At 37.3% G+C, this 25,811-nt stretch overlaps 1 protein-coding gene across 2 annotated transcripts; it reads left to right on the forward strand.

The window, feature by feature from the left end:
- The first annotated feature begins 1,071 nt into the window (after positions 1-1,071).
- sv2ca (synaptic vesicle glycoprotein 2Ca) lies at positions 1,072-24,863 on the forward strand. Of its 2 annotated transcripts, XM_043243196.1 has the most exons (13): positions 1,072-1,253; positions 6,384-7,043; positions 15,031-15,211; positions 17,017-17,168; positions 19,936-20,069; positions 20,401-20,490; positions 20,901-21,011; positions 21,142-21,230; positions 21,302-21,466; positions 21,570-21,703; positions 21,840-22,043; positions 22,161-22,320; positions 22,449-24,863. In XM_043243196.1, exons 2-13 carry the CDS (start codon positions 6,458-6,460, stop codon positions 22,630-22,632), a joined length of 2,190 nt encoding a protein of 729 aa, XP_043099131.1. In that variant the 5' UTR covers positions 1,072-1,253; positions 6,384-6,457; the 3' UTR covers positions 22,633-24,863. The 2 variants fall into 2 exon arrangements, with proteins under 2 accessions (XP_043099131.1, XP_043099132.1); XM_043243197.1 differs by lacking the exons at positions 1,072-1,253; positions 6,384-7,043; positions 15,031-15,211; ... (1 more) ...; positions 19,936-20,069; positions 21,142-21,230 and having other exon boundaries at positions 20,475-20,490; positions 21,284-21,466.
- The last annotated feature ends 948 nt before the right edge of the window (positions 24,864-25,811 follow it).

Here is a 25,811-nt window from a genome sequence, read left to right on the forward strand (position 1 = left end):
CGAGCGCCATCATGAATTCTTATAAATGTTTCAAACATTTCAAAAATTTAAATGTGTAAGAAAATTATTACGCCAACGCTGACATAATGTTACAAGCAACAGTGTTTTCAAGAAGATTTTGATGTGGCACATGATGCATATTTCAACCTTTTTTTGACTTAAAGATTTAACAGGCTGAAACTCAACTGATAGTCACAACTGAGGACACGTAATTGTAATGCTCCGTATTGCAGCTCATTAAGTTAAGTGCTTTCAGTCATTCATTCTCTGAGTGCATCTTCCTCTGGCTCAGTCATAAATGAGGAAAACATAAGGTCACAAAACAGAAATTAGAGGTCACTGATTCAACATACTGGCTCAATGCATAAACTCTCCTTAATATTGATAGTAGTAGCCTACTCAGTAAGCAAAAAAATGGCACGTCTTGCGAACTAATTGTCCTCCTTTTGAAAAGCATTTATAAGTCTAAACGAAACACAACTCAGAATTGATGTATTTATATTAGTATAATGCGGCCCAATTCGCCTAAATGGATGTTTTTCATTTCATGCTGTCAGATTGATTTACATTGTCCATCAAATCTACATGCAACTCAAATTGAAATTAGATTATTATTATTTTTTTGAGCAAGCGGTGGCTTATGAAAAAAGCAGGAGATAATGAATTTGTAGCTGTTTTTCACAAGAGGCGCGTTCGATTTATTTCATGCATACATTTTCGACCGCATGAAATAAACTTGAGGTTGTTTATAAAATCTATTTCTATATGATCTATAAGCCCAGCAACAAAAGAAATTATTAAAACTTCCTAAACTGTCATAACATGCTGAGTGCACCTTTAAATCAGGCCGGTTTGTCGTGATCTGGCAGAGAGATGCCGGATTTGACTTTCAATAGGACATTCGTCATAAATCTCTTGTAGGGGGTTTCTTTACGTCACACCGCGGTGTTTCCGTCAGGTCTCTCCGCATAGCATTATTACTAAAGCACACAGCAAGTGACTCTCTCTCTCTCTCTCTCTCTCTCTCTCTCTCTCTCTCTCTCTCTCTCTCTCTCTCTCTCTCTCTCTTTCTTTCTTCAATTTCTTGAAGTACCGCAGAGACGGATCTGCAGCGCTTAAACACCGTCAGCGCTCGCTTTAGTTGCCGGATGTCTTTACGACACAAATAAATGTTTATTCATTAGCGACGGCGGGCGTCTTGTAGCCTAATGGAGAACCAACATCGACATCTCATCTGCTGTGCTCCCTAAAGGGTGAGTCAAACCTTAAAAAGACTTTCCCCTCATCACAACACATTTCGCTTTAGCTATTACGGTACGGAACGAAGAAAAGGTTCAACACCTTCTATCGCGGCACGCTGCAGTTTGTCAGCGAGCGCCGCAAATCAAAACCACACCGATTGACAGCTGACCCAAGGCAACAAAAGTTGTTTATTCAGAGACGCGGGACCCCAAAAACAGAACCAAAAGTGGTTTATTTGAATGGGTTTTCATTTGAACGTTTAGTTCTTCTGAATTCCGTTCCGGTCGTTTATTGAGTTATTAGAGGAGAGCGTCCGGTGTCGAGCGGTTCTCAGGAGTCGGGTTTGACGTGAGCGAAAGCGACTGATCGGTGGCTGGAACGGAGCGCAGCGCGCGGATCCCCCGCCGCGGGCGATACGAGCACTGCAGAGACACACAGAAACACTGAGAGCAAAATTACAAAAGTCTACGGCTTTTCTTTTAATATGCCTTCTTGGATACGACACCTAAGAAGTAACGTAATTTGAACTGAAAGTTTTTTTTTTACACTAAGCTTTGACTGCATTCATCGTGCTTTAGTTACCTGCAGCCCTGTTACACGGTTAGTTATAGATGGCTAATAAAATGTAATAAAGGCTTTTTTAACAACGATGCGTTTCTTTATTTTGTTTACGTTTGTGAATACCTACTAATTGCGTTCATTCATTTATTCTTTCATTCATTTGTCTTTTTATTAGTTTAGTATTATTTTTTTACAGGAACCACTTTTTGTATCAAATACCACCCCTCTACTTCTTATATGCGTGTTTGTAGGCCTACTTTATTTATTTTTTAATCTTAGATAATTACTCGCAGCCAAATCCATTTTGAGTCAAATAAGGTTTAACAGGCTAGTTGAGCCGTATCAGTTAATGGGCGATTTTCATTCGGTTTGATTGGATTGTGACTTGTTTTCAGAGGAAGTCACGAAACTTTAAATCCCATCAAATTCGTCTTGATTATGGACGAGCTGGCTGTAAAATGCTCACGTTTAACCATTTTATGAAGAGAAATTAATTCGAACTATTGGCCAATGTTTTCTATAAAATTGGAGAACAATCCAGCTTTTCATTTTAGTCATTCACTTTAAACTCATTCAGCCCTACAGTAGTTACAAGGTTGTATCCTTGAGGACTGTACAGCATTTCATCAGTGATGCTGCATTGGCCAGGCTTTATCCTCGCTTTTATATAGTTCAGCTGCATGATTCTGCCTCATTAGGCTGCATAAGCACTAAGGCGATTCATTAATCATTTACATTTGGTGCACATTTGCAGTAATTTGTCCTTTAAGATTGGCACCCCATTTTTTTTTTTGTCTGTTGCGTTTAGTTTGCATGACTGGGAACACATGTCTGATGTTAAGATTAGAATCTGCTCCTGTAGCTGTGCTCATGCTGGTGGGAAGGTTTGCTCTGCCCATTGAGAATAGGCTTTATTGAATTACCTGCAGAGTGATGCAGCCGGCCGTGTCGTGATTGAGAGCGACAAGCCTCATATAATCCAAGCCCACTTTTTTCTCTTTAGCATGCATGCCAGTACGTCTTATTATGAGACCCTGATGTTTCACAGATTCAAAGATGAACGTATGTTTACTGAGGAATTACATTAGAGTGCATGTTTAGAAGGGTTTCTGTAATGTAGCCTCCTTCCTTATCTAAATGTGCGTTTTTTTTGCTATAACTCAGCGTCAGCATTTTCAGATATAATACTGTGTCATGCCGTATATTTATAATGTTTGCAAATATCATTCAGATAGAATAAAAAATTAATTGAGACTAGTGCAAGGTTTCAAAATGATGTTCATCTCCATCTGTTCAGTTGTCACCACTGTCAAACAGAAAATCTTGTGCTAGAAAAAAAATTCAGTTTTCTTAAAGGAATAGGTCACTCAGAAAATTACGACACATCTTAAGTCATTTTCAATGAATTTTTCAAGCTTGGTAATGCAGGTAGATGCTGACCATGATTTTGAAGCTCCGTAAATCGAATATATTCGCAAATACTGTGACGTAAAACTAACCTATACACCTCCATATCCTCTGAAGCAGATTGATGGATTTTTGTAATAAAAATATTTCTTAATGTAAATAACTGACTTTCATTTTTTTCTGTGAGAGCGCCGAGTTCCGGCTTCTTGGCTGACGTATTACTCAACGTACAACATATAAAGTAAGTTGCATCAAACGTTGAGTCATAGGTCAGCCAGGAAACTGGAACTCAACGCTCACGTGGAAAAAAAATCAGTTTCAACCTTTTTATCCCTAGAAAATGTGTTTATGCTTCTTTTACAACATAAAAATATGAAACAGTATACCTCTTCTCCTGTAATATATTAGAGTTTATACAACTAAAACCTTTAGACTTTTTAGCTAACATTTTTTTGCTATGAAAAAGAGCATCATCAGAAAATGGCAAAAACATGCGCACCAGACAATCAAACATTTTTTTTCCTTTTCCTCGTTCTCCCTAATATCATCACTTCCTGGAGCAATCTCTTAGCACAAAATTCCCTGGTGTCCTTCTTATAGACGAGGTCATTTGTTTTTTGGTTTAATGTGATTATGTCCTTTCCAAACCATTAGGAGATTGAACCTGGCTTATTCACAGTGCCTGTCAACAAAGAAAGAAAAGGGACATTCACTTGTTCAGTTGTCAAAGTCAGTCCTTGTAGAAAATACCAATACCTAGCATTAAAAAACTATTCTATAGTAGTAACACATATATGTAAAGAACTACTCCCCACTACCCAAAAATGAAAGAAACATCCATGCACTGTGTAAAATATTGAAATTGATTTTGTTCTTATAGGCTGAAATGCCACATAATTTTTTTTTTCTCACTTTTGCCCCCTCTCTTATCTTAACATATCGACAGGCAATTTTACAGCTCACCTCGTAAAACCATTGTTATTCATGCCAGCTTGCCAAATATGCTATAATGTTCTTGCATATAGAACCTGACCCCAGCGCACCAGAGAAGGCGTAGAGAACAGAAACACCATACATCATTTCGACAGAGGCTATCAAGAGTGCAAGGCCTATTTTCAATCCACTTGCGGCTGATTGTACCTAAACCATACGCCCAGGTTAAGCTGTTCCCAGTCAGCCCCGCAGAACACTGAGAACGCTGCTTTTCAGTTAAGAAATTATCTCAGACTCTTTCATTGTATTTGAAATGGAAAAGTGTCATTCATAGCTTTTATAGCCAATCTACACAGCTTTCTGCCGTCCATCATTTGCGAGCAGCGGTCCTGTCGGATCCCGCAGCATTACGCAGGTAGACTGGGGGAAGTGCTGTGTCTTCACCGAGGGGCCAATCATGCAGTTCACTGGGGCTGCCAGACCTCTCAGACAGACACATGGTCCACATCCATTCATTCAGCCAATAATGGATTACTCCGCAGCCCGAGCACTCAGCTTCCCAAAGGCATGTAAACACAATGAAAGTGAAACAAGCTCTCTCTTTTGATCCATTAGCTGTTGTAAAGTCTCCATTCACATGGTGTACAGGCTCGCAGTATGGTAGGGATTATGATTACACGGCGTTTCATAAGTCTTACGAAATATGATAAGGGTTCAATTAAATTAACCAGTTTTGTTCACTTTCTTTTTATTATCATTAAAATTTATTGCGGTCTGTCAAAAACATCTAATACCACAATGGACATCTGGAAGACCTAAAAGGTTTTAGGTCTTCACTCTCTCTAGGTAACTAATCAAGTCAAATCAAGTCAAAAATCAGATTTGATTTCAGTGAAGCCTATTATAAGTTTTTTGGAACATGAGTGTTAGGTTTTGTTTGAGTGCTGTCATCTTTAAATCAACAGGTATCTCCATATACATGTAGCTTATAATATTCTAGGTTATATAAACTGTATTGTGATGTTTCACCAATTCTTAAAGGTGGCACACAGTTTGATACAGCTATAAACAAAGCATGATCAACCATATATAAATTATAAACTATTTGATGCTTATAGTGTGTATCTCAATTGATGTTTTTTAGGCTGCAGGTAATTTAATATATTACACATCTCTTTGTAGTATTATTTCTGGGGTACTCAACACTTGCATCTGCTCTTGCAGAATATAGCTGACCTTAAATAATCAAGCTCTTTAAGATGAGTTGAAAATTACAGGGGGGAGTGAAAGAGTGAGGTTAAGTACTTGTGTTTTATAGCCAATGCTCGTCGAATGGATGGTATTTAGCTGGCAATCAGTTGTTAGCAATCAGGGATGAGCACTGTGCAGTTATTGGTTCTGATGCTAGTCAGAGTTTAGGAATCAGATGACAGTCCATGATGCAGTGTACGATTTTGAGCGCTTCAGCATTTATTAGAGCGCAATGGAGAAATTAGTTTTTAAGATAACAAAAATTAGATAGAAATAAACAATTGAATTTATGCTAAAAATGCTTATTATATTGTAATAGTCATTTTAAGCAGCATAATTTAGTTTTTCGTTAGAATACACAGTACATCGGTTTTAAGTAAGCTTAAGCTCTTCAACTCTTTGTGAAACTACTGTAATACATTTAAGGTTTGGTTCAAAATGTGCATATTTTTATAAAAATGAATTAAGAAAGTAACAAATTTCTGTTGTATAATAGCCTACATATTGTTTCTAAAACATAAGAATGTATTATATAAGTAGGCTAATACAGTTCCAGATATAAAGGAGCTCAAACAGAAATATACTCAATCAAACCATGTCCTCTTTGTTTCTAAGCTTATGAAGCGTGTCTTATTTTAATTACAATCATCGGCTCTAAAGCCTGTTTTCATCTAAATAGTGATAACATTAACTTGTTGTTTAGATTATTGATGCTGACAGTTAATTGAAATGGAACTGTATTCCCCTGTAATTACAATCAACTATAAAGTTTTAATTATGCAGAAGCATAAGACTTTAAGTAGATTTTTTTGCAGTTTTTTTCCACACAGACCCATATATGAAAGGCTTTCAAGATGAAATGTACATATTATATAGACCACCACTAAGCGCTTTATGGCATTTTCAAGGATTTGTGTTGGTTGTTTATGAGCTATTTTGTCCAAAGCTTTATCCCTGACAATATCACTTTAAACCTGTGTTTCTCCTAGACTCATGAGACCCATGAAGGTAAAAGCGCTTCTTCTGTGGTGACTGCAGACCTCTTCCCCTCCAACATCTAATCATGGATGATACAGCTCCACAAGACACGTCTTCCCTCATGAAGGGGGCCAGAGACATTGCTAAGGAGGCCAAACGACAAGCTGTTAAGAAGGTCAACAAAGTTGTGGACCGTGCCTCAGACGAGTACTCCAACAGTCGAGCCTACCAGCGCTTCCAGGACGAAGACGATGACTACTACAGCCAGCCGGATGGGAACTACACAGGAGACCACGCCAACGATGAAGAGGGATCCAGTGACGCCACCGAGGGTCACGATGACGAGGATGAGATATATGAAGGGGAGTACCAGGGGATCCCCTCGGAGGCAAAGGCCAGAGATGGACAGGTGGCTCTGGGACAGCCGCTGGCGGACGGCCTGAAGGACCGGAGGGAGCTGGAGAACGAGAGGCAGGCAGATGAGGAGGAGCTGGCACAGCAGTACGAGCTCATCATACAGGAGTGTGGACATGGCAGGTTTCAGTGGCAGCTGTTCTTCACTCTGGGCTTGGCGCTCATGTCTGATGGTGTGGAGGTCTTCGTGGTGGGCTTCGTTCTCCCTAGCGCAGAGACGGATATGTGTGTGCCTGACTCGAGCTCTGGATGGCTAGGTAGGAATAACAGGAATATAACTCTTGTACATATACACAAAGTTGGCATTTTAGCAATATATTTTATGTGAATTCAGACCGTGAGCTTGGTGTTGCTAGTGCCGGGTTTAAAGGGTTAATTTACCCAAAATTGCAAATTATATAATTTATTATTCAACCTCATGTCGTTTCAAACCTGTAAGACAGATTTTCGGGAAAAGTAAAATATTTTTGCAAAAATTTTACTGCCCTTATTACAGTAAAGGCACGGAAGGGTACTAAGGACATCATTAAAATGTGACATCAGTGGTTCAACCTTCATTTTATGAAGCTACAAGAACACCTAGCCACGTCAGCCACGTCATGATGCATGTGCAGGGTGACGCTGAAGAGAAGAATCGATATATAAAGTCATTATTTTTGTTTTCTTTGCACACAAAAAGTGTTCTTGTAGTTTCATACGGTTGAATCACTGATGTCACATGGACTAGTTTACTATGTTTCTGTACCTCCATTGTGGTAGTATCCTTGCTGTCTATGGAGGGTCAGAGCTCTGATTTGATCAAAAATATCTTAATTTGTGTTCAGAAGATGAATGAAGGTCTTATGGGTTTGCATGAGGATGAGTAATTAAAGTTCTAATTTTCATATTTGGGTAAACTATCATTTTAACTGTTTGGGCTGTTGGAAATAGAAGAATATAGGTGGCTTTTAATAAAGGCAAAAACACCAAATTAGAAAAAATTAATTGGGAATTTCTTTATGTTAGTGGTTTGTATTTTCTTTTACTATTTTTCTTTTTAGTTTTAAATAACAATAATAAAAACAATAATAATTAATAAAAATGTTTGTTTTTGCATATGCATATGCAAATTAACAAATATTTTACATTAAAAAATTTTTAGAATAAAAAAACATTATATGATAAAAAACGAATAAATTCAATTAGTTGTCACGTTCGCGCTTTCCCGAGACTAAGCACAAGGCACGTAAATACACTTAAACAGGTTTAATTCCAAAAGCGCGAAATAATAAATATGTACAGGCAAGCAGACAGGACATAAACCAAGTTAGTAACCTCGACAATCGGACAAACTGAAGACAAGCACACGGGACTTAAATATGCAACGTAATTGACTAAACTAACGAGACACAGCTGAAGACAATTATACAATAAACACCATAACATAAACATAACATAAACCATAACAAAAGTCCAGAGAACATTAAAGTAGTATACACAAAGAGATAAAGAAAAAAAAAGTGTTTAGATTCTATTCCAATATTTCTGTTAAATCCATAAAAGTATTAAGGAACTGTCTTTAACACTGATAACAATAAGAAATGTTTTTGAGCAGCAAATTAACATATTAGAATGATTTCTGAAAGATTATGTGACACTGAAGTTTGGAGTAACGACTGCTGAACATTTTGCTTTGCCAGGAAAAAAAATTACCTATAAATAAAAATGTATATTTAAAAAGAAAAGAGCAATTATGATTTGTTGTGGCTAGACAGTGTACTATGCTGGACAAAAAGGGAGCGACAATACCAAAATATTTAGAAATTAATCATGATCATTAAGAGCAAGTGTGTGATACGTCTTTAAACAGTCTACAAGTTCTCATTGACCTGGTTTAGGGTCATTGATATTCATATCAATTGACATTCTTATGTGTTTTATCAGTTTAATCAAGTCTGAGTATCTCTCTTTCTCTCTATCCTTCTTTTTTATCCTGCTTTTTCTTCACTTATGCACTCATCTGGAGAGCCCTGAAGGCATTGTGTAGCATGCTCTGCTTCCCTCTCTTTCATGCTCCCTCTCTCTCTTTGTCCTTACTCTGTCAATGGCTTTTAAGACATAATCGCACGTGGCCGGCTGTGACTGCCGGTACAGATACTGGCTTTTGAGATCAGATACGGTCATCAGCAGAAGAATTTGCTGCTCCTCAGCCAGAAAGATTGAAACACTGTGTAGAGGTAAAAAAATAGCTTTTTAATGCTTTTTAGCTTTTTTTTTAAACAGCTGCATTTATTTAATTAATTTGACGAAAACGAAAGTTTGAAAGGATTTTTTTTGGTATATAAAAATCTTTACTGTCATTTTAAGCACTTTAATCCTTGCTTAAACTCCAAACTTCTTTCAGAGAACAATGCAGATATTCATTAAAAAGAGTCTAATTTAGTCGTGTGAAACAGTGACTATGTGTCGGTGAGTAAGGTAATGGCTGCTCTCCAGCAGACAGTGGTGCAGTGGTGATTTAGTGCGGAGATGCTGCGGAATATGAACTTTCTGCAGGTCCTAGTTAGCATTCAAGTGTTGGCTCTTTTTCTGTTTGCTATCGTAGTGTACTGTAACTAGTGAAATGGCACAATACCACATCTGTTGTTTAAACCTAACCACAACTCACATATTCATTTTCCCATCCTCAAGTCATTCAAGATCCACATACTATATGCTTTTCTTTCATTAAATCTAATGGTGAGGAATGTCTAGGCTTCTATTTTTGGTGGGCTGTCAGAGCCAGAAAAAGCCTTCTCCGCTGTCCTAAACACTATCAGAATCACTGAGTAGTTTTAATGTATTTTTCCCTGAATGTGTATTAGATGATCTCCAATAGCCTATTCTCTTTATTTTCTGGCTTTTCTCTTGGAATGCGCTGCTTCCAGTAGTGTATATTTATATTAGAGCTTTTATCCAATCATATTTCTGCAATCATGTTAAAGCCGGGCTCACACTACGGGAGTTTTAAAGTCCTAACCAATCATGAAATATGGTTGTAGCACACACATAAGGAGAATATTTGCAGATTATCTTCCCTCAAATCTTAAACATGCACAGACTACAAGATGTGAACATTGTGGCGCATCGCACACTACAAGATATTATTAAGATTATCATGCCAGAGATCGTCCGTCGTTGGTATTTCAGTGATGTTTGCATTAGCTAGCATGCTAGCAGGTTTACAATAACGTCAGCCTTTTTTCATCCTTTGATTAGCTAATCGGAGAGCGTACTAGTTAAAGCTAGCAAACAGCACTGTAAATCATTTTTGTTTTCACTGTATTATTAATATTTCTTAGGTTTCTTATATGCTGTGTACGGTTTGTTGTTGTAGATTTTAAGTGCATTCTGAATAATATTAACCTTCTGTAAATCTAAATATTACATTTCTGAATGACAGCAAAAACACATCTCCTCGGCACTGGCTCTGTGAAAAACCACTATGGTAGGTTAAAATTATTTATTTATTCTTTAAATTGCTTTCTGGCTTGTATTCTGATGTCATTCGCAAGATGTATAGCCAGGTTTAGGTTTCCTAAGTCTCTGAGTCGAGTTGTATTAACGTGTCCCTTCTTCCTGGCAGAGGCATGAATAGTCTCGGCGTGAAGATCATAGGGTACGTGGGTTACCTGTCTGTGATGCACTGCCTTGTTATTCTGCATTTCTGTGCAATATATGGTTTCTATAGCTGTGGCATCATTATAATGGTATTAATAAGAGTTGGATTAGTTCATGTAGGATGCCTCTGAAGGCCAAGGTGGGAAATGCACGGCCCGCCACTATATTTTAAATAGTATTTTCTATAGCCTACAATAAATAGTATACAGTGATGCATACTTGCAAGCTAAAGCTAAAATGTCACCAACAGAAATTCATACACTACAAGTGTGATTGACATATTTGTTGAAAATGTAAAGTTGTGGTTTTATAGATTTTTGCCTTCTTAAAGGAAAAGTTGTCAGGGTGTGGTTTAGTGAGAAGGAGCACGCAACGAGAATATAGAGTTAACGATTTTAATCATGCACACATAAAGGAATAATACCTCAGATAAACTAAACCACAAAAACATCGACGAGATCGGACAAACAGAACTGAAACCACAGGAATTAAATACCAAACGTAAATACTTAATAAACGAGACACAGCTGAACGCGATAAGACATTAACTAAAAGCAGGTCACGCAGAGCACATGGCACACACGCGTGTGACAATAGTTCACGCAAAAATCACAATTACGTTACAAAATTTGACTCACCCCGACGCCATCCTAGGTGTATATGAGTTTCTTCTTTCAGACGAACACAGTTTTTTCCAAGCTTGGTAATGCTGGTGGATAGTGGCCGTTATTTTGAAGCTTGTGCCATGTGTTGAGTCAAAGGTCAGCCAAGAAAACGAAACCCGATACTCTTGTGAATCCTCATACAGCTGTGTATACTGTATACTGTCAGTGGGACGGTATACAGTATACGCAGGGGGATACAGGTTAGTTTTATGATGAATATATATATGATTTATGGAGCTTCAAAATAACGGCCACTATCCACCCGCATTACCAAGCTTGGAAAAGCCAGGATACATTTTTCAAAAGCTCATATAATCAGAAAGTCATAAACACTTAGGATGGCTTGGGGTAATTTTTATTTTTGGGTGAACTATTCCTTTAACCATTTGGTTGATGTGTGTTGTATTAACAGAATTGTTGTTTTATGTCACTGACGTACACATACTTTGATATTAACTATCCTTCTCCAAAACAGCGGTTGCAGGCATTATTCAAGAGATGAGTTAGAGGAGGAAATTGACTTGTTATATGTTCATGCATGCAGACATTATTTGATACGTTTCCGCCTGTACAGGACAATTTAGTTCAATATAGTTTTACAGTATATTGGCTTTATTACCCAGCTAATATCAGACTATTCATCCTGATTAAAATCTATGAATTATACCCAAGGGGCATTTAGTATTCTGTAGAAAGAAGGCGATGGAAAATTGCTGCATCACACAATTACAGTAATGAATGGTGTTGTGAACACTCTCTTCCATTACTTTTGGCTTAGATCCAGGAGCCCATCTTCGTCTATTAATCTGTGGCTGATTTATACTACATCTTATCATAACCCTTTTCCCCGCTCCCTTTCTCTGTCCACCCTCTTTCATTATTCTCTTTATCTGTCCCTTTTTGTGCGTTGGTGACTAGGAGACGCTGAGCTTGGCTAAACTGCAGTGAAATCACACACTGCAGAGATTACAAGACCTGCACAGCCTCTCAATGTGTGCAAGGGAGAAAAAGGGAGATACACACACACACACACACACACTTGATTTTACAGAGAACATTTGCTTAAAATAATCCTGCCTTTCTGACTCTATTTTCCCAAACCTTTTATTCCCTTTCTTTTCTCTGTTTAATGTTCTCTTTTAAATTCTATGGCCCAGATATTCAGCAACTGAATATAAATCATGCTGCTACAATCATTTCAGCTTTGTCACTCCATACACCCAGATGGTTTTTAACACACAGATCCTAAAGACAAGCTGACAATGAAAAAATAACAACAGTTCAGGTAGTAAAAAGATAGTTTATTGTTTCATTCGTGAGTTATTCGTCTTATGAGGGTGATTCATTTTTAAAAGCCCTGAATAAATGAGCACTTGTGACTTCCTCTGGGTCTACTTTCCACAAGAATTAAAACTCTGCTGTAGACCGGTTATCACTTGTTTCACTGTACTACATAGCTTATTGGACTAACATTGATGTTAACAGCAATATTAATAACTCTCAATAGCTTGAATTAGTTATTAGTAACTAATATAAATGTATCATTGTAATCACCAGCTTCTGACAAAATCCCATGATTACTATAGTTATTGTAAGCTATGGACATGGTGTTGGAAAGATATGAGATAAGGAGGAAAAATGTCAGTATGTTTTGTGCTGTGCCTTGCGTTCTTATGAGAATTTTGCGTTCGCTTGAAGAAGCATTGAAACATTTTCTTTTTTCCACCTCATTATTTCAAAGTTTCTTGGGGGAGCGCAAGCATTTTTGCTTCATCACTGCCATTACAAAGGAATTAAAAACAAAGACTCAGATATCATGTTATACTAAAACAAATCCTGTATTAACATTTTATGTGTGGTAAAAACAATTGACTCATTGAATCATTTATTCAGCCGATTCGTTCATAACAGGAGTTCTGAGACTCCCCAGACACCATTCGACATGCCATTCACGTGACCTGTTATGTTTCAGCTATGGCTCCATTTGTATATTGTATATTTGGAGGTGTGCAAGGCAACAGATTCTTCTCTTATCTTTTTGTTATTGTGCACTGAGTTTCTCGGGAGCAGTCATCTTTGTGGAACAGTTGTAGCTGTGCATGATTCTTAGCTTTGTTGAGTTGACAATCAACCCCACTGAACCCTGCTGAGAAAACATAATCAGCCATAAGCACTTGTCCCCTACAGGCCTCCATACACCAGCACTCCCTGCTGTGTCATCACTAAACTGCTTTCACACACCTCCACTAACCAGCAGACTCACTCTCTATCACCTGTTAAACAAACCGCTTTGATAGCTGGTTAAATACAGACTTTTTGCTTCTAGTCTACTTGTTGCTGTCTCACTGCATACGCTTAAAGGGACAGTTCACTCAAAGATCATTTACTCACTCTCATGTTGTTCCATACCTGTATGAGTTTCTTTTTTAGCGTAACATGTATGTGGAGACATATTGTCCAGTACAAAAAGCCACGCTTTCTACTCCATCAATGCTACAATAATGCAAACCTAATAATATTTAAAGAATTAGTTAATAAAGCTGAGATTGTCCAAAAACAACAACATTAAAATGGTAATCACAATACCAATACTGGTTGCTTATTTTTCAGTTACAGTGAATTGGGATTTTTTGGGATTTTTTTATTTATGTTAAAAATAAACCTAAAGGCGAAAAATATGAAGAAATGTTTGGTATGATCTTTTTTTTTTAAAAAAGCAGCTTGCTGAAAAGTGCCTGACGTGATCTCAGGAGTCTTCATTACAAGTAATGAACATCTGGAGACAAATGTGTCTTTTATGCCTCTATGAGTCTGTAGTATTTTTAGAAAATGAGACACGCATTTATCATACACACGTTCTGCTTCATTAAATAAATAAAATACAAATTTTAAGGTAGTTCACCTCCAAAGTGAATCTATTTAGCAGGCTTGTTACTGTACCAGCAAAGCAGTTTAGTGCTCGCTATTAATTGCTGCGCTGGTTCTGCAGCAGCGAAAATTGTAAGTGCTTGGTCAAAAAGAAAGCTGCTGTATCAGTTGAGAATTTGCACTTGGAGAAATCAGCAAATCTCCAAAATGTTTTGTGGATTGCAACACATGCTCTGTGTAAAAAAAGGTGTCACTGCATCTCTTTTAAATACTTCCTCCCTATCTCTCTCTATTATTATCTTATGTCTGACAAAACCGTTCAATCTCAGTCTCTTCTCTTTCCATGACTTCTATGTATTTAAATATAAAATATATATAAATAAATATAGAATTCAGCCTTTTTTCATTATAATTACATTTACAATAAATGATGTATAAGCTTTTCCCGATTTTCCAATTGTATGTTAAATAGATGTTCGTTTGCAGAAAAACCAGTCCACTCTGAAGAATACCATTGATTTTATTATATTTATTTATTTTATTCACGCATTTTTCAAGTCGTTTAGAAAAAAATAAACAAACTTCTTGTATTTAACGAACATTCAGTTATTCGATTCTAATTCTGCTTTAGATGTGTAAGGCATCTTTGTAGAATACATAATAGCCGAAGTTCTTTTTCAGTTCTGTGATGAGGTCTTCTGTATAGAATTCCCAGATCACTCAAATCTGATACATTTTAATGGTTATTTGTTTTTCCTTTGGGCTACTTATGCAATCAACATTTTTACAGCACGCAAACCCTTGCCGCTAGCATCGACACGGAAAGTCTTCTGCATTTCACCCAGAAAGCAAAAAAAGAAAGTCCTCAGGTGAAAACATCAGTCCACTGAAAGTTTAATGGCGTTCTTGTTCTGAGCAGCAGCCGCATATAAACTAGTCTATAAAAATCAACCACCAAGAATGAAGACAAAAACAAACGTTCCTGAATATGACTGTGTAAGTCTGTGCATTTATGAGGTGTGTGTTCTCACTGTTTGACTTTGTTCCCCCCATCTCCTTTTATTTACTACAGGCAGCATTGTGTATTTGGGGATGATGATAGGGGCCTTCTTCTGGGGCGGCATGGCTGACAAGGTGGGCAGACGGCAGTGCCTGCTCATTTGCATGTCCATGAATGGCTTCTTCGCCTTCCTGTCATCTTTTGTGCAGGGTTATGGGTTCTTCTTGCTCTGTCGCACGATAGCTGGCTTCGGGTGAGTCTGTTTCCTGTGGCACATCTTCAAGATATTAAATCTGTCAACTCCAAAACATGGATCTAAACAGGGATTTTAGGTTATGTACATCATGTAATACAAAGAAATATATATGTCAATTAATGTTTGTAAGGTTTTTGATTAAAGAAATTAATGTTTTTTTTTCAGCACGGATGCATTAAATTGATCAAAAGTGACCGTTTTAAAAGATTGCTATCGTGGGTGTAATATAAAATATACATTTATTTAAAAGACAAAGCTATTGATATAAAATGTTAGTTGGGCAAACACTGGTCATGACTGTGGCTAATATAATACCGTGCTTTTTTGACATCTTTTTACATCCTGTGGTGATTCTTGTGAAGTTTGTAATGAAGACTCTCTCCCACAGCACTTGTGTGTAAGCAAGCAGACATCCATACTGTCTCCACCTGCATTTTGACATGGGTTTCTGGAAAGCATTCTCAGTTGGTATCCCGAGGAACTACAACGGCATCTTTTATCAACCTCCTCTAAAACGAGAATGTCTCTCCTATTCTTTAGATAATAGTCTATTTCAGACAGACAATACATTACATCTGGCTGGATCAATAGCCTCTGCAGGGCTGCGTTCTTGACTCTCTGATTCTCCATTGCTGGCGGAGACTGTCCGTGGCTCCACGGCTAAAGCACTTGTCTCTCTGATGATGGAGCTATTGAGAATTTTCGAACGCATTCAGCTTGTGCCTCCTATTAAGCATTTCACAGAATGTGATGAACAGTTTAATGTACAGTAAGATTTCTTAAAGTTTTTAAAATATATACAAAATATACAAAAAAATCAACGCGCTCAATCTCAGTTTTGAGTGTTTAATCATTAATCAATAACATCACTCTATAATAAGGAATCTCTGCTCGCTCCATCTTTTGATTAATATATAATAAAATATTATTAATAAATAATAATATTATTTAAAAAAAAAAACATTTTGCAACAGAGCAGGTGATGGTCAAATGTTTTGGCTGCAATCCTTCTTCAGTGAATCATAAATGGAGGTGAATAGAAAGTTGAAAATTAAATAACATTTGAAGTGGATTTTTTTTTTAGCAATGTAAGAATAATTAATATCACCACTGATCAATTTAATGCCTCCTTATTGAATAAAGTGTTTGTTTAATGCATCCTCACTCACAGGAAAAATCCTTGATTTTTTTAAAATGCTAACATTTAGTAATTGGAAATGATTTTTATTTGAATATTGATCTGAAGAAGACACCCGGGACTAATTAATCTTGCAGACTAGACTCATTTAGTTTTTCTCTAGACACAAAGTAGTGTTTTAATTAAATCTAGCTGATTGCTTTACACCAACAGAGTGCTTTCTGTTCATGCAACTGACATGAACAAGGAGTGTTGTTTATTGCCCTCAAGCAGAAAACCTTCTTTCTCTATTTTTTCACCTTTTTAATTTTTCTTTTCATTTGTAAATGTTCAGTCTTAAAATATATTTTTGTCTGCATAACAATAAACCTTTTTAGGTTGATTCCCCCGATAGGTGTAGCGTTATCAAAACTTTATTAAAAGAAATTTGCAATTCTGTTTGATGATGGTAGCAAATTTTCTGAACAGAAATGACAAATTATGAATAATGATACAAAACTAATTATGAAACATTACTTACTTAAACAGAACTTAAATAGGTCCACAGATCCGCACTTATGTTTTAAAATGATGCTATAAAGGAAAGTAAATGAAAAAGAAACTGTTGTAATTCACTGAGCTTTAGGACCCTCTTAACTTTATTCTTCCTTGTCTTGTCCTTCAGGATTGGTGGAGCAGTGCCCATTGTCTTCTCGTACTTTGCTGAAGTATTGGCAAGAGAGAAGCGTGGAGAGCATCTGAGCTGGCTCTGTATGTTCTGGATGATTGGAGAGATTTATGCCTCCGCCATGGCCTGGGCCATCATACCTCACTATGGTAACAACGCCAGATTATTTTCCTAATCATCATTATCAAAGCTTTTAATTATTAGTGAAATTTGACAACATTATTTTCATAATATAATAAGTTTTGTATTTGACATTGTTACAGTACAAATAACATGGTTTCATCAAAGTACCATCTCTAAAAAACAATGATGCTTTCCAGTAATCAAGCAAAATTTGAGACATAACATACATTATCTTTATTTGCATATAAATGAGGTAACACAGGATGCAGGTAGAGTCGGATTGCAACAGTGTTCTGGAGGAGCTCAGGTCAAGGTGTCTGCTGTTCCTCCAGCACGTGTGGGCCGTCCTCTCACTGGCAGTGATGACTGTGAGGGAGCGGAGAACAGCAGAGCTTTAGGTTAAGTGATTAATGTAGAAACGGAGCACTGCAGGGATATTTAAAGGATGAAGTGACTCCTGTGGGGGGAAGCATAGCCCAATGATTTATGAGAACCTCTGCTCTGGAAATAAGCTGCACTCATCAGTAACGAAATGATGGAATAGAGGGGAAGGGAGGAGGAAAGGAGGTGAATGGATATGGAGAGGAGTGTCTCGGCCAAAACGACAGACCGTTTTCACTCCTATTTTGGGAGGTGCTTGCTCTGTTTTGTTCTCTCTGAACAGATCGTAATGAGGTTTTTCTCCTTGCCTTGTGAGACAAAACGAAAGGAGTGCTTGATTTATGAATGGCCCTCGGTGGAGCCCGAGCAGGGACAAGCTGTCAGACACAGTGGCTAGGAGAGTATTAGGGAGTCTGTATTATAGTTGGGAATCAATAGGAAACAGTCATAGGCTCAGTAAATTATGTGTCAGTGTATATGTGTTGGAGCGCAAGGAAGAAGAGGAGCTATGGGTGGGTAATTTACACTCAGTCTCTCTTGTTCTCAAAGTGTATGGTCATTCAGTGATCATTTACTGTGTCTCACTGTCTACATGGGCTATATTTCTGCAATTTCAATCAATTTAATCCAATATGCGAGTTTTTAAACTCAAATACATTGTGACACTACATATGCATTTTTGAATAAGATTAAGATCTACACTACCCCCTTTTAATATATAAAATTATACTAGGATCGAGTTTACTGTGAATTTAATTATAATTGGATTACTGTATTTTGATTGGATGTAAACTATTGTGGCGCGTATAAAGCTACTGATTGTGATAGTAATTTCTAGTAAATGCTGTAGTGTTTTTACACCATACTATAGTAAAGTACTTGAATTAATTTGTAAATTAGGTTTCTGCTTTAAATTACTGCGTCTGAAAGCAGCTTGCTAGGTTTTGGAACACAATAAATTATAAATGTCCTTACAACTGGAAATGTTTCAAGTCATTACAACATTTACTTTAACACAGTTTGTGTGTGTGAGTGTGTCGTTTTATTAGCGTTAAAGCCGACTGTGAGTAGAGCCGCTGGCAAGCCGATGTAAGAAACGGTAGGTCTGCTATAGCTGCTGACTCAGTCACCCGTTTCCTCAGTCAATTATGCACATAATCGACGTAATGAGATTTCCAATGACATGGGTGAAACATTAACCCTCTGGGCTTGCCCGTTGTTGCAATCACAGCTTCATAACTCTCACTTATACTGCAGTGTAGTGTTACCTTCATTATTTACCACAGGTTTTCACAGAGATATAATAAACACACACACACAGAATTCCGTATTTCATTATGCCGTATTTTTTATGTACCATGCTTATTGTATAATGTTTTTTTTTGTTGATATTAGGACGTTATGTGACCCATTATGATGACTTAATTTAAAAAGTTTGTTTCTTTATCAGAAAAGATGTGGAGAAATTTACCATTAAATCACTCATCAATGGATACGCAGCAGTGAATGGGTGCTGTCAAAATTTGACAAAACAGCTGATAAAAGCATCCCAATAATTAACACAACTAGAGTCCATCAGTTAATGTCTTGTTAATGTACTGGAGTTGTGTGGATTACTTGTAGATTATGCTATTTTAACTATTTCGTCGGCACCCATTCTCTGCAGAGGATCCATTGGTGAGCAAGTGATGTAATGGTTAATTTCTTTAAATCTGTTCCTCATCAACTTTTTTTGGGGTGTACTATTCCTTTAATGGCCACTTTACATTACCATAAGTGAAATACACTTGTGCCTTTCAAAAGAACATTTCCACTTTAATGATATCATTAAGACCGACACTGTGTTACAGCTTGGTGCGTAAGGCATTCCCAGTAAAAAAAGAATATAACTATGGAGGAGAAGTAGAAAAGGAGCCACTTAAAATGAAATATAATGAGAAAAACACATTTTCAGCCTGGGATACTTTTATTGCGCTCTCTGAGTTCATGACAGTCTTAAAGCTGCTTTACGTGATTTCTGAAACCTGCCTGACACCACTTAAAATTAGAAATGCTGAATAATTTTGGATGGTGTTGATGAATCCTTTTATATATGTGCACTTATGAATATTATAACAGAGCTAGGCATTCCTGTAGCTTAGTGTGCTGTCTGTTTCAGCTTTATCCTGATGTTTTTTGGTTCCATCACCTGGAAAAGACACACCACACTCAGCTCTTTTGTAATCAGTCAGCGTTGGACAAATGAAATGGATGTGTTCACTTAGACCATAATCACTGTGACATGCCAACAGTTACTGATAAATGTTTCTGGTTCAAATCCTACAGTCTTATGGCTTGCAGTGCTACCAGGAACCCAAGCCCTTTGTCTCTGCTGGATCAATAGCATGAAAAATTGTCTGATGTTTTCCTCAGGCTGGAGTTTCAGTATGGGCTCAGCTTATCAGTTCCACAGCTGGAGGGTGTTTGTGGTGGTGTGCGCTCTCCCCTGCGTCTGTGCCGTGGTGGCCTTAACGTTCATGCCGGAGAGCCCCAGGTTCTACTTGGAGGTAAGGAGTGTCCGGAGAGACACAAAGAAAGCGTATAATTCATTATAGCTTTGGCTGAGTTTGTAATAAGAGTCATTTCCAAATAGAAAATTGGCAAAATTGCTTGTGGCTGCTTTATTGTTAACTGCATGTTTCTAAAAACATCTGAAGAAACAGCCTGACTTTAGGGAACACGACTCTCTTTGAAGCTAATGACGCGTGCTTGTCGTGACTCCCTACGCCCCTCTTTTAGGCCTGCCGTGGCAATAGAGGTGGGCGGCTGTCATCTAGCGCTGCGGTTTCCACTTAATCCAGTTAATCTCTCAGGGATTTTTCTGCTCTATCCTTTCAGGTGGGGAAGCACGACGAGGCCTGGATGATCCTCAAGCAGATTCATGACACAAACATGCGAGCGCGTGGACAGCCCGAGAAAGTCTTCACCGTGAGTCGATTCCCTCACTGCGCTAACTTTAAGCTGCTTAGAGCACCAACCATGTTTTAAAGTTGCTTAAATTCATACATGATTGTCTCATCCTGCCCTGTATGTGGGCTTCACGGATATTTCTAGTGTCATTTATTGAGCGGCTTGGCAACAGCCCAGTGATGAAGATCAATCTGTCATCCAAATTGGAAACACTTATACCTCCTCAAGATATTCTTTCTCTACTGAATATACGCAAACCTAAAAATTACACACATTTCATTGCATTACATAACAACAACAACAACAAAAATAGGTTGCCCATATAAAGTGAACAAAATCCACTTGAGTCTGATATGTAGGGAAAAATTATTGAATCAGAATCGGGAACTAAGTGTAAACGTAACCCTAATAACTTGTGTTTCTTTTAGGTGAACAGAATTAAGATCCCAAAGCAGATTGATGAGTTTGTCGAGATGCAGAACGAATCTGGCAACCTTTTCTCAAAAGTTATCTTCAGAGTAAAGACTGAGCTTCATGGGGTGAGTTTCATGTGTAACCTTTCAAAAATGATATCATTCATGTAATCATTAGCATAAATTACAGAATATTTTTGATATGTTTTAAACGAGTCAAAAAAGGTGATTATAACTCCCTTTTCTGTCCTTCCAGATTTGGTTGAACTTCTTGAAGTGTTTTAATTATCCAGTGAAAGACAGTACAGTCAAACTTGCTATTGTGTGGTTCACACTGTCATTTGGGTAAGATTTCGATCTCTATCTCTACCTTCTTTCTTTCTCTCTTATCATTAAAGAACTCAATACTTCTGCAGGTATTATGGTTTATCCGTGTGGTTCCCTGATGTCATCAAACATCTTCAGGCCGATGAATACGCCTCCAAAGTACAAAGGCATACCAATGAGCGCATTGAAGACTTCACCTTCAATTTCACCCTTGAGAACCAGATACACACTAATAGCTTATTTATCAATGACAGGTGACTTATTGAAACTGTAACAGTAATCATCTTCTCATTGTACTAATTCCTATTCTGTGTGTGCATATTATCACATAAATCATTTTCTTTATTCGTTCCTCAGGTTCATAGGTATGAAATTCAAGTCTGTCACTTTCATAAATTCCACCTTTCAGAGTTGCTTTTTTGAGGATGTGACATCAGTGGGATCTTTTTTTCGAAACTGCACATTTATTGAGGCTGTCTTCTATAACACAGGTAAAATGATCATTTATATAATTGAACTCAAAACAGACTACTTTTTCAACATTTTACTACTTTGCTGCATGTCTGCGCATACATAACCATCTCTTTCTGCTGTGGTTTAAATCTTGTTAATTTATTCATTTGACAGATATCGACGACTCCAAACTTATAAACACAGATGTGGTAAACAGCACGTTTTACCACAACAAAACAGGCTGTCAAATGACGTTTGAGGATGATTATAGTGCATACTGGGTCTACTTTGTCAATTTCTTGGGAACACTGGCTGTTCTGCCTGGCAACATCGTATCTGCACTGCTCATGGACAAAATTGGCCGCTTGTCTATGTTAGGTGAGATAGATATTTGATTTTGTTGCACTTTGTACCGCTTTGCAGATATATTTGAGATGAATACTTTGTGTTATGTGTGAAAAAATTGCTTTCCATAAACATTCTGTGTTTTGTCAGGGTTTTCTATGATTCTGTCTGGTATCAGCTGCTTCTTCCTGTGGTTTGGCACCAGTGAGTCGATGATGATTGGGATGCTGTGCTTGTACAATGGGCTGAGTATCTCCGCCTGGAACTCCCTGGATGTTGTGACAGTAGAGCTGTATCCTACGGACAGAAGGTGGGTTTGTACTTATACACAATAAAATATGCTAACAGACATACAACAAAGCTGTTTAATAATCCAAAAACTCATTAAATATCAGTTCCATAAATATCTTCCATTCTCCCTCCACTTCTCTATTTCAGAGGAACTGGATTTGGCTTTTGTAATGCCTTGTGCAAGCTAGCTGCGGTGATGGGAAATCTGATTTTTGGATCTTTAGTGGGCATCACCAAAGCCATCCCCATTCTTCTGGCCTCTTCAGTGCTCGTAGGGGGAGGTCTGGTGGGACTGCGACTACCTGACACCAGGTCAAATGTCCTCATGTAACCCTTGTGTCGGAGGTCTGGAGAACCTTAAAAGGCTTGACTTAACCCTCATTCCTCATTGTTGTACACCGTGTACTTTTATTGTGTTCATAACAAGGTACTTCTTAATTAGACATCATCACATTTTGACAATCTTTAGACTTTCTTTGCAATAATAAAACTTCTGCGCCTTTATACTGTACAGTTCATTTAACCAAGACCCCCATGTTTCCTCGTGGCTTTTCAGAGGTTTGTGATGGCCCAGGAATGAACGTGAGCGTAAATATTAATGTCCCCTTATTAAGACTTGTGCAAAACAACCTATTAATGAGCAAGCCGAACCTGCTGTAAGTATGCAGAGAGGATAATCAGACACGCCAAAAGCTCAGCACAGCTGCATCACAGCTGGCTGACTGAATCCTGAGAATTACTAAAAAGATGAGACACTGAGACCGGTCTACTGGTAAACAACTCTTTATTCAGTTATTCGTTTCAGGATTTGACTATACATAATGCAAACATCATCCACATTTGGTATCATACATTTCTAATAAAAAAAATATGGTTTTGTTATTGAATGAGTTTCACTGAGTATTAAGTAAGTTGCAGATGAGGTTAAAACCCATCTTTTTTTACAGTATTATTTTTACAATCAATCCTTTTGCATGTGTACTCCAACCTCTGATGAAAAAGGCCACAGCTGTTCACTAAGTACACGTATAAAATTCCTGCGGCCAGATTTATATATATATAAAAAAAGTTGTGCTCTGCGGTATATTTTGTTCATAAGCTTTTTATTGCAAGCCTATTTGCTTTCATATAAACAGTTGTGTGTTATCGGACTTGTCCTGCCACTTTGTGATTTGTCTAACAGCGAATGGCCTTTTGAAACTGTGCCTCTCCTACATAAGATCATCATCGCGTATGAATTGAGGTAGCTGCTGTTTTTGCTATCATAAGAGTGTGTATCTGCCAGGGTCGCACATGCAAACCATCTTACAATCCGACAGAAAGGATTGATGAAAATCAGGCTGGTCATGTCCCGGAAAGCCTCTTTTATGTACAGTGTCAAAGACTCATCTTGTTGACATGACAGGTTTGTTGGTGCAGAGGGAATTTAGAGGGCCCGCCTCAACATATGGGGTCTACAATCTGTGGAGAGGAGAAGAGAGATGTGTTTGATAACCACACGACACACGATTCATTTCAAAGCATCATTTCCAAGCCAAGTGAAAAGAATTCTGTTTTGAATTACATACGCTACCATTCAAAGGTTTGGGGTTCCACTTTTTTTTATGAATTACAGGTAATACTTTTATTCAGTGGGATGCTTTCAATTAATCAAGTAAAGAAAGAATATTTAAAACATGGTTTCAGATATGTGTTGTCCTTCTGAACGGACTATTCATCAAATGATCCTGAAAAAAAAGCAGTACAACTATTTTCAGCATTGATATAAATAAGAAATGGCTCTGGAGCAGCAAATCGTCATATTAGACATGGAAAATTCTGCTTTGATAACACATAAGGTCTAATTTGATGGCTTAGCTTTTACAATCAGTGCCAAATTCAGTTCTCTGAACAACATAAATCAATGTGTTACTATTATCTAGCTTTTGCTATGTTTTGAGAGGTCTACAACCAGAAATCTCAGTTAAAAAGATTAGAACCTTATATAGGATTGATGTTTTTCATTTGATTTGGCTTCCAAATAACCAAAGTGGCTTAATGCTGTCTCACTCTCAGCAAAGCTATGCAGTTTCTCGAAGGCTTTATTTATAAATGAGATTATAAATGATCAGTGCTGTACTGTCCTTGATCTAAGCCTGTCTTTATCTGAAAATCTCTTTTTTTATTTATGCATATTGTTTAGTGTTAACAAGCTGTCTGAAATGATGTGCGTGCTTGTGAACAGTACAAACTGTGTGTGTATATATCTGTGTATGGGTAAATGTGTGCTTATCCATGTATATTTTGTACATAGTAATCGATTCACATGCTGAATACTGTGTGTAAACACTTTTAGGGACATTTTCGCTGAAACTGTTTACTGTTCATCTGTCATTGCAGCACTGTTCCTAAGAGCCAGTCATCCTGAGACATCACTGAACAAAACTGCATGTATTAAACTTTTCGGGTCTGTGTGCTCAGCTCTCCGGAGAATGTCGCACTGTTGTGTGTTTTATGGCAGAAAAATACAGAAGAATAAAGCTGTCATATTTTGTGAAGGTAATAAAGATGTGCTGAAAAGTGTCTGTACCTGTTAATATGAAACAATGCTTATTAGAAGAAAACATACAGACCGGACTCACTAATTTGTGAGTAATACAAATTAAATTGGCTGCACATGTGGTATGTTAACACAAACTATATCAATCGAGTATTCATAAATGATTGCCACATTTTGACTTGACATAACTGACCTAAAATGTGTTTATTTTGATGAGGTGGAGAAAATGCACATTATTGTATTATGCAACTCCAGCCTCCGAAAAAGCACATTTGAGTAAAATTAGTAGCATTATTTTTCAGAGGAACAGCTAGGCTATGTAAAAATGACATGCTTCTAAATATCTACAAACACATTATTTTTTGGCTTAAGAGTAAAAACGTACATACAGCATCTAACTAATAATAAAAACCGTTAATCAAAATCAACAAATCATAAGAACTGTCCTATGAGAACAGACTACAGACCTCGACAGGAATTCGAAATACATGGCTTAAAATGCCGTCAAAATCAAGGTTGCCTCGTTCTGGTAAACACTAAAAACAACCAAGTCTGTCAGGACATCTTATAAATGCTTTAGATGTATGCGAAGTAAATACATTAACCCTAAGTAAGAGGCTACAACGTCTACATATCTTAAAAAACCTGAATATTTATGAGCTGCTAGCTGTAGAGTCCGTTCATTAAACCTAGCACAACACACCTGATTTAACACAGACTACCCACATATCACACATAAAGATCACCGAGAAACTTAACATTACTTGGAAAGACGATTTGTCAATAACGAGGGCAAATATTCCCGACTTTAAAGCCATATCATAAAAAGGGCTGTCTTAATATATATTTTGTGCATTATTTATTTATTTATTTTTTTTGTAAATGTAGTACAACACTGACATCTGCAGGAGGTGTGTTGCCTGCACCTATTTTATGACACTTTTACTCTGTAAAAATGTATAAATGAGTAA

The sequence above is a fragment of the Puntigrus tetrazona genome, chromosome 7, assembly GCF_018831695.1.
Source record: "Puntigrus tetrazona isolate hp1 chromosome 7, ASM1883169v1, whole genome shotgun sequence".
Classification (NCBI taxonomy): domain Eukaryota; kingdom Metazoa; phylum Chordata; class Actinopteri; order Cypriniformes; family Cyprinidae; genus Puntigrus; species Puntigrus tetrazona.

What these genes read in the sequence shown, in the direction of transcription:
- sv2ca (XM_043243196.1), top strand. Translation starts at nt 6,458, where the DNA reads ATGGATGATACAGCTCCACAAGACACGTCTTCCCTCATGAAGGGGGCC. An exon ending in CTCGAGCTCTGGATGGCTAG is followed by an intron (nt 7,044 to 15,030) that starts GTAGGAATAACA and finishes TATTTACTACAG; the next exon opens with GCAGCATTGTGTATTTGGGG. An exon ending in CGCACGATAGCTGGCTTCGG is followed by an intron (nt 15,212 to 17,016) that starts GTGAGTCTGTTT and finishes CTTGTCCTTCAG; the next exon opens with GATTGGTGGAGCAGTGCCCA.